At 43.3% G+C, this 9,547-nt stretch overlaps 1 protein-coding gene across 1 annotated transcript in view; it reads right to left on the bottom strand.

Annotated features, from left to right (window-relative positions):
- Positions 1-4,159: 4,159 nt before the first annotated feature.
- LOC105887551 (RNA-binding protein Musashi homolog 2-like) overlaps positions 4,160-9,547 on the bottom strand; it is a 6,042-nt gene continuing 654 nt past the window's right edge. The window contains exons 2-5 of the mRNA XM_023516593.1: positions 9,413-9,453; positions 9,011-9,092; positions 8,221-8,305; positions 4,160-4,459 (exon numbers count right to left, since the gene is read on the bottom strand). Coding sequence (XP_023372361.1) covers positions 4,325-4,459; positions 8,221-8,305; positions 9,011-9,092; positions 9,413-9,449 — 339 coding nt within the window. The 5' untranslated portion in view covers positions 9,450-9,453 and the 3' untranslated portion in view covers positions 4,160-4,324. The remainder of the gene's footprint in view (positions 4,460-8,220; positions 8,306-9,010; positions 9,093-9,412; positions 9,454-9,547) is intronic.

Genomic DNA, 9,547 nt, shown 5'->3' with positions numbered 1-9,547 from the left:
GAACAGGAGGTGTGCGTGTAAACGCTCAGGCTGCCATTGCACCCATCTGGATGCACGCGCAGCAGAGAACCTTCCAGAGCCCTGAAGCCACATCAGAAGACAAGACGGGAAGAAGAAAACCTGGCTTCTAGCTCCATCCTGCCACAGCTTAACTGTGTGACCTGCAGCAACCAACATAACTTTACAGGGTAGCAGCCACCTCTGCTGAGAAGGAGGCAGACTGGATTCCACTCATTCATTTAATTACTGAATGCCAACCGTCAACAGCTCCCTGCCAACAGCTCCCTGCCATCAGGAAGCTTGCATTCCAGTTAAGATTTTCCTTTGGCCAGCTCACCATTGTGATTTTTTTTTGTATTCTACTAAAATAATTCTATGATGATATTATCAGCAGATATTTGCTGGGTGCGACTTTGGTACCAAGCTCCCAGCAAGGAATTCTGCATTTATCTTTAAAACGTCTCCACGTGGTAGGGACTCTATTTACCTCTCTCGGACAGTGGAGGAAACTGAGGCTTGGAGGGGCTTAAGTGACTTGCCCAGGGCCATTAGCTGTGACTGAAGGCAAAGAGAAACAGGCTGAAGAAACGAGATCTCCCTGGATCAGCAGATAAGGTTCTGGCTTCTAAAACTTAAGGAAGGAATTGGCGATGGAGAGGAAGGGGGGAATGTTTTCTTACACACAAGGATAATTAGGACAGATGGTGAGTTACACCCAGACTAAAGTATGCTAAGGAGTCTCCTGGTTCCTACACACATGAAAAAGAAGCCCCAAGCTGGAGCAAAACTCTTCCAGGCAGCCAGCACTTCATTCAGCCCAAAGGGAACAAAGAAAGGATAGGGAATGATCGATCCCTGTCATCATTTCGCCAACGGCTCCAAATTAAGTCATCTTTTTAGAGGAGCATGACCATTTTAATTTTTAAAAAGATGAAGGGGGGGAAAAACTCTTACATATTTTACAAAATGAAATAATCATCCGGAGAAATAGGAAGACGAGGAAGGGGCCTATTTTCTTCGCCTGATCAAAATGTACTCCTCTAATTAACGGCCACTAGTCTCCGAAGAGTCGACCCTCGACTAGTTAATAAAGCTCCATTATACTTCACTTGAGATGGGAACATTTACATTGCAAAGGGGGATAGATGAACGACGGGATTCCAAAACCCTTCCTTCGGTCGCTCATTAAAATTCTGGTCAAAACAGAATTTTATTTATACGAGACATTAAAGAATATTATGACAGGACTAATATGAAATCTGTTCTTCACTGCCACGGATTTTCTTTCGTATTACGTTACAGTTTCTTTCCACCAGTCTTGTTTTAACACCTCCACGGAATATTTCACTGGCGAGTGTTCGCAAAGGAGGAACAGCCAGGAAAGCAGAGAAATGAATTTTAACTGAAACGCTCGCTGACATATCATTTACAAGCTCCTCACCCCGTCGGGGAGGAGGCGCACCATGCACCCTGCCACCGTGACCCTGACATGAAGACGCAGAAGTTTTTACTGAAGAGAGATAAACAATACATAAATAAGGCCTGAGTGAAAAGTTCTACATTCCTGCCAGCTGGGTTTTGGCCCCCAACACTAACTGCAGACTGAAATACTGGTAGCCAGGCTCAAATTTTATTGGAGAATAACCGCAGACAAGGAAGGCACTTTCTCCCGACTGTCCCAATTCCCCAACCACCACACAACCTGGGCCGATATTGCGATGCCTTCCTGAGGTTGAGCAACTCCAGAACCATCTGAAAGGCTGGCCCAAGGGTTTGGATGGAGAGATACTACGTGACATTTATCAATGAGGAGATAACGTCAAGGAGGGAAGGGAAACCGCCTAGGCCCAAGAACAGGGAACTGAGAGTCCTGAGATTCGGGCTGTGGTTCCCCGAAGCCCAGCCCGTCAACCTGAGTTATCTCCAGTTCCATAATCCAGGGGCCATAGCCCAAGGTACCCCCCACAGGACCACACACAGGCAAGGGGTCCCGTTCTGGAGACAGGTGGCCTGGGTGTGTCTTTCGGACCTCCATTTGTGCCCCAGTTTTCCCATCTATATGATGGAGTTAACACGAGTACCCACCTCATAGGGCTATGTAAGGATTAAGTGGGATTAAGACCCATAAAACCCTTGCAACACGGCCTGACACATAAATTCAATTACTCGATCTTTCATGGAATCGGTGTGAGGGCCTAACAAAAATAACACTAAAAATAGCCAGTAACACTCATATGGTATTACCATGCCCCAGGCCATTTTTTTTAAAGCATTTTGCCTTTATTAATTTATTTAATCTTCAGGAAAAACTCTACAAAATGCAGAAAACTAAGGTTCATGGAAGTTAAGGGGTCTGCCCAAATTCACATGGCTAAGGAGTGGCACAGTCAGTGACAACCCTAAGAGCGAGAAAACCGACACTATAAATGGCTGATGATGATAATGAGTAGCAAGGCCCCTGCCACATACCATGCTCTTCACAAACACCTCCTGAGGGAGCTATCATCATCACTTCCATTTTACAGATGAGGAAACTAAGACAGAGAAAAGGTGGTCTGCCCGGGGACAACAGTCTCATGCCACGGGGATTCAGGCTGCAGCTGGGATTCAGAAGATCAACGCACGGCAAAGTCCTTTGCAAAGTGAAGTGTGCCATAAAAAGCCAGGTATTATTATTATTAAATCCCTAGCGCTCCGGGGAAAGATATCCTTCCCTAAATGATTTAATGTTAACTCATATCTCTAAGTCTGTCGGTTCACTTATAAACAGCTCAGTCTTGGGTTTGGGGCTTGGGGGGAGAAAAGCACACTTTGACAAGTTTGAGAAATGCTCTGTCTCATTTTCAAACTGAATGCATCACTGAAAAACCAAATGGTGAGTATGTTAGAATACTGCTTTCCTAGCTTTAACGTTGGGGGAGAGGAGTTAACAAAGGGGAGAGGAAAATAGGTCAAACTCATGGTTTGACCAAGTCAGGGATTTTTCCAGTTTCCCTCTAGGGTAATCTGATCTAAGTTCTGAGCGATCAAATGACTAACCTGGAAATTTGAAGATTCACCCTTATGGAAGAAACAGCAATTCTTCCAAACCCAGGAAATGCTGCTCATTCTGGGAAGCCTTCTGAATGTGAAAGACCACTCGTGGTTTGGAAACTAACTAAAACAGTTAAGACAACCCCCAAATGTGTGCTAAGTACAGAAATAATCTAATCTCTTTAGTTCATTAACTCCTATCATTTGCTTAAGCGTTAGGAAGAAAAAAATACCTTAAGAAAATATTTCATTCTATTTACTGAAGAAATTGCATTTTCTTTTCGAGAGAGAGAGAGAGAGAGAGAGAGAGAGAAATCATTAGCAGCCTTTAGACCTGAAATTCTCAAAATATCATCCACCTATATTAATATGCAAAACCTTCCTCCCTTTACATAATTAAAAGGTTCCGCTTCTGGGAGACTATGCTTAAAGAAATAAACCAAATTTGTTAAAGCCATAGCCCTTTCCCTTTATGACTTATTTAATACAAATCAGAAGCTTCAACTTTTTCCCCTTCCGTCAAAGAATGTTAAATCCACAAAAAGCAGAAAAAGTATTTCTTGCCATGTTATATGAGGAACAAAAAAGTATAACTAAAAGTGAAAATCTAACATGTAAGCCATAAGCCCTTCAAACTGAACCTAGGCTTCGTGCAGCTGTGTTCTTCTCCCAGCCACACCTGGCAAGCTCGGCAAACACTATGTTAACTACACACTTCTAAAAAAGTGAAGCCCCATCTCAATTCTCTCAGCGAGTCTTGTAGTACCACTCTTACAAGGTTACAACATTTCCAGAACTTCACCCAGCCACCAACACTTACGTAAATAAGCAGCACTGTTGGTTTCAAGTGTGCCCTGATTTATCCAACCAACCTGAAACGAAGACGTCCACTGCTTCCTCTGAGTTAGGGCTGTGCGGATCTATTGAAGATGTTTTTTTCCAAGAAAAGATAAGCTGTTTACTTCAATTCTACTCCTTGCCATAAACTCCAACTTCTAAGGCCACAAAAGAGTACCCTCCAAAAGAGGAGTCACAAGGAAATGTTCGGCTTTTCCTGATACAATCTCAGCAACGCTTAAAACATAAACACAATGCATGCATAAATATTGCAATAGACAGAGCCATGTGCTCTCACGAAAGATCAGACTTGTCCCTGCTCCCAGGTGGATGCTCAGAACCCACCGTGGGATGGCTAACTTGGAGCTGCAAGTTCATCCCACAGAGCTCCTTGCCTGGACTTTTCACCATCACATGCTGATACCCTAAAGGAATGAACGGCATATACCAGATTTCAAAAGTTCATTGCCAAAGTACTGCTTGAGACTTGAAATCCTGGACAACCATCTCTAAGTGCTAAAGTCTTATCAGCGATTCTTCTACTTACCTTGGGTTGCGCTCGACGAGGAAATGCAACTTTGGGGTCAATCTGGGGAAAAAAGTGGAAAAGTAGGAGTTAATGTAGTACTTTGAGGAGAAGGAAAAAAAATAGGATTAATCACCTAATTATTAATCACTCATTTCTCAGGCTTATTACCCGGCTTTTAATAACTTCTCGGGCAATTCAAAAGTTCCTTCAACTTTGATCTCAACTTTAACCATCCCCCTCAAGATATAACTAATACAGCTAGCCTTTCTGAAATGTCTCGCCATGCATTTCAAGTGTGTGATGTTCTTAATAAACCCAGATCTCACATATTCTTATTTAGGCAAGGGCTTCTTTTCCCACAGACACTGAATATTAAATGGGACCTGCACCTAATTTGTGATGCATGCCTGGGAGAAAAGATGGGAGGGAACATCATCATTTGGGGAAAAAAATCATAACCTGAAAATTAAATGTCAGTATTTTCTAGCAGTAGGTAGTAAGATGGCATTTTTTCTCCCTGATGAAAACTAAACAACACAGGAGGGGAAGGGGGTTCCAAAAGTTTTTTTAAATCAAGAATATCCAAAACACTCTCCGTTGACATCCAACACAATTCAAGCACAGTTCTGCTTGAATCGATTCACTAGTTTCAGGGAAAGTACCCAGGATTAATCGAAAAGATCATTTATTCTGTAGTTAGACCTCTGAAGTTTAAAAAATAATAATTTAAAAAGAAAAGGAAGCGCATGAACTAAATCTACCTGGATTTTACCTAAAATTAGAAAAGAAAACCCATCACAGGGAAAGGTTAAAAAAAAAAAATTACTGAACAAAAGAAGTTAGAGTCTGTGCAACAATTAAGGGAGTCCCCTACTCCAACCTCGATTTAAATGGAAAAACAGCCTCCATTCCAAATCAGACACTTGCAGAGCACATGATTCTCAGTCAGGGTCTAGCTTTTACAACTCAAAACAATTCCCACAGCAGCTTTTCAATCTAACAGGCTGATTTGACGGAGCAAAAGTTATTGCACAGATAAAAAGAAGAGAAAGGGAATTGTATTTTTTTAAATTTCCATTGTTGGTTTTCATGGGATTTCTAAATGTCACAAATCTTTGGGTACGAGTCAACACAGAGGGCACCAGGAACATGGCTACAAGTTATTTATTTATAGACTTTGGCTTTCCCATTAAAATTTTCCCTTTTTAAAAAGGAATTCTGCCATGGTAGGAACAAAAGAGTAATGCTTTGAGAAAAGTACTGGGTGGGGAGGTGGGAAACACACCCTAGGTGACAGGCCATTTGTTCCCTGACTTACATGGCCTAGAACCCCCAACCAGGAAGACAGGCAAGGATCTACCGCTTTTGTTAAGGTAGTTGAAAGACCTAATGAAAGTCTTTCATTGTGTTTTCTACCTTTAAACGTCACCTGAGAAATGAGAGATTACTTTTTAAAAACTAAAATAGACAAAAAAAAGAAATCTCTGAGCTAGGAAACTACCCTTTCATACAGATTAACATTACTGCATCTACAGGTGTGTCCAGCACTGGCTAGAGCTTGTCTACAAGAGAAATACAACAGGTGTGGATTTTCCATTCTGTTGACCAAATGCAAGACAGAAGCGTCCTTTCATAAACACTCCCCAAAGGATTTTTCTTTTTAGCTGATCAGCACACACATGTAATTGTGGGGTAACAGGTGAGGGGCAGGTCCACAGAAGGGCCAGGAGTGGGAAGGAGTCAGATGGAATGAAGAAAAAGAAGCACTAAAAAAAAAAAAAATTTAAATCACAAAACTAAAAAGCCAATTCAGAACTCCTGTGGTGTGTGCCGCAGTATCAGCGAATGAAATCACGATGATGAGAGTTCTCCCATGTGCAAAGTTTACACTCTGAGAGCTCTAAAGGAGAGGAGAGGTCAAGTTAAGCATGGCGAATCCCAACCGTTTGCACATCCCTGTCAACTATTTTTTTTAAAACAAACAAAAAGAAAACTACCAAAAATTAAAACATTAGTTAGTTAGGTACAGCTCTACTTACTGTATCTACAAGTCCTCTAGGAAAAGACTAGGGTACTATTTTGGATGTGAAGGGCCGTTACCTAAACAAAGCTTTTAAGGTAACAGTAAACAAGATCCTCGTTTCCATGTCAATAAACCAACCGCTTCTGCCTCCTGCACTGAACGTTGAAACAAAGTCAAAAGCTAAGTTATACTAAATAATGGCAACCCAAACATGTGTACAAACAAGCAGGGAGGGAAAACTGTTGGCTTTGCACCTGAAACTGAGGGATCCAACCACCCGCCACCACAGAAACCAAGCAGTATTTCTCCCACCCAATTAGGGAGAGGGGGTGAATAATAAATTCCCAGATTTGCTTTGAAATGATTTTCATCCTGAATTTTACTGGCTTTTATGAAATGTCTGGCCATGAAGTCAAGGACAGAAAAATTCTTCAGACATCCCTCATTACCCTACAAATGATTATTCCTGAAATTAAATTATCAATAAGTACAAAAAAGCCCCAGCCGAAAGCAATGACGAGTCTGGTACAATTACTAAAGCCACTAAGAGTCTTGGGGGTGGGGGGTAGGGGGCTCTTTTCTGGGGGAGGGGGCACCGCATCTGATCTCTTTGACCAGAGAAAGAGGGTGAATTTGCAAAATCGATTCAAATACAGGGAAGGATGCCAGTTTCTTTTTTTTCCCTCAACAACGCCAAAGGGGCTTGAAAGATCCTCTCAGTCCATTCATTTCACAAAAGAGAAAACTGAGAGACCAAGAGCAACTTGACCAAGTTCAGAACAGGCAGATGGAACCAGAACCCCCTCTCTGGCCTCGTCCCACTACCTAACACAGAGAAATGAAGTTCCAGGCAGCCCAGCCCTGTCATTGTAAGACCCCTACTTGTGGCAATTATATAAAAACTGCGGGTAAATTCTTGTAGACTTAAAGGGAAGAGAGGTGAGGCAGGAAGCCAGCTCAGGAGCTAAATAAAACCTACAACACCCCCCGCCTTTACATGTGTTATTATATACAGACACTCTTTTTCCCCTTCCTCTTCTGACCTCTAACTTGAGTCTTTTCCCTCCTTCAACTCTGGATTTTAAAAACTTCTTATCCTATAAAAGTACCCACAATCAAATGAAAAGGATCTGAGAAAAAAAAAAAAGGGAAGAAAAAAAATCACTTTGAAACCCCAAGGCCTTATCAGCCTTAGATTTCACACCATCTGGAGTCACCCACTGGAAGCCTGGCTTGGCTATGCCAGCGTCTCTCCTTCCCTTCTCAAACGGCACTCCAAATCCCAAGTGCCCCGAGAGGAACCTGTTGCCTGGACCTGTAATTATCACCCCCTCCCCTGCGTCCCACCCTGGCGCCCCCTCAGCAGTGAAGCCGGCTGTGCCTTCTCAAAGCCCATTCCCACAGCCACAGTTGGTAAGGGTGTGCTGGGCTCAGCTGACAAAGAAAAGTTGCATTTGCTCTCTGATGGAGTTTCTCTGCCTGGTCCCGTGGCCGACAAGACAGCTTCTCCTGGAGCGCGACCCCCTCCCCACCAAGCCCAAGAATGGCAGCCTCCGAAGCTGCCGTGGGACCGGCTCTAAAAAGAAAACCCCAAACCCAGCCGCTGCAGCAAACTTCTGAGCCAACTCATTAGTCTGATATAAAAGTACCCTGCTCTAGCACAGAAGCAAAAAAAAAAAAAAAAAAAAAGAAAAGAAAAAAAAGGCGCTGTCTCTTTAAATAGGGCTGTCAATGCCCAGATCGTTCCTGAAAAGGGGCGAACAACAAACAACATCAACAACGATAGAAAGCAACCTACCGTCTTGGAATCTAACTCATGGTGGGGCTGACCTAATACTTTATCTACACTTGCTGGGTCTGCGAACGTGACGAAACCGAAGCCTCTGAAAGGAGACAAAGAGGGAGAAAAACAAACAAGAAAATGTGACACCATTGAAAGCAACAAGGAGTGAGACCTATTGCTGAACAGGGAGCAAAAGTTGCCCTCCACGCACCCCCACTCCCACTGGCCACCCCCAATTCCTCTCCTGCCTACAGCCCTCCACCTAGCAAGAAAAATCATCAAGGTTAAGGGGGGTAGTAGAACGGGGGCAGGCCGGGTGGAGGTAACTTGGAAAATGCTGGTGCCTCACTCTTTGGACACCTCAGTTTCCTCTCCTCCTCCCCTTCCCTTTCTTAACGCTTTGTTTTATTCCGAAGAAAGCCCGGCACTTAGAATGAGATTCGCCCACCTAAGAAGGGTCTTAAGAGTTTGGGGAGCTGTGGGTATAGAGGAAGCATATTAAAAAAAAAAAAAAAAAACTATATGAAAAGTGAATGAAGCTGAATGTCATTTTAAACAGAGGAAAAGAAGCCACGGGGAAATGACTTAAAGAGGAGAGATGGGTATCTCTGCATCCAGAGTTCAGCCGCAATTAACAATAACCTCCGGGGTTATGGGGGGCCAGTGGGGAGGGGAGAATAGGGCGCCGTTCGAGATGAGCCGGAGCCCCATTCTAATCCGCTTAGCTACTTCCGAAGACACCTCCAAAAATAAAACTTAAACTTTGTTCTAAAATAAAGACAAAATCCAGAAGGGAATGGTTTACCTGGAGCGTTTCGTAGTGGGATCTCTCATGACCATACATTCTCTAATTTCTCCAAATTTGCTAAAATAGTCTCTAAGGCTATCTGTAGAGAGAGAAAGAGAGAGATGGGGGGGGAGGGAGAAGGTGTGGAAAAAAAAAGCAATGCAAATTTTGATCAAGGACAAAAACCAAAAGTAGTTTTCTGTTGTTATTCTGTTTTGTTTTTGCATTTTTTGCACACGCGGGGGGAATTCGGCAACAGAGGTCGCGTAGAGGGCTCGGAAAGGATTTGCTATTAAAAAAAAATAACCTTGCACAGGAGAAGTGGGGAGCCAATGGGGGGGGCTCCTACACCGGGATAACAAAGAGCAATAAAGAAGCCAAGAAGGGGGGGACCCAGGCGTCCCCCCCTCCCTCCCTTACCTGGTGAGGTCTGCCAGCTCAGTCCACCGATAAACATTTTACTAGAGGGAGAAAACATAACAGAAGTGAGCACCGATGTCAGATCGGCCATTTTGACGTGTAACTTACAAAAGCTAAAAGGAAAGCGGGGGGGAG

Source organism: Otolemur garnettii, unplaced genomic scaffold, assembly GCF_000181295.1.
Source record: "Otolemur garnettii isolate 467f Iridium unplaced genomic scaffold, OtoGar3 scaffold00094, whole genome shotgun sequence".
Taxonomy (NCBI): Eukaryota; Metazoa; Chordata; class Mammalia; order Primates; family Galagidae; genus Otolemur; species Otolemur garnettii.
This window is presented reverse-complemented; position numbering and strand designations above follow the sequence as displayed.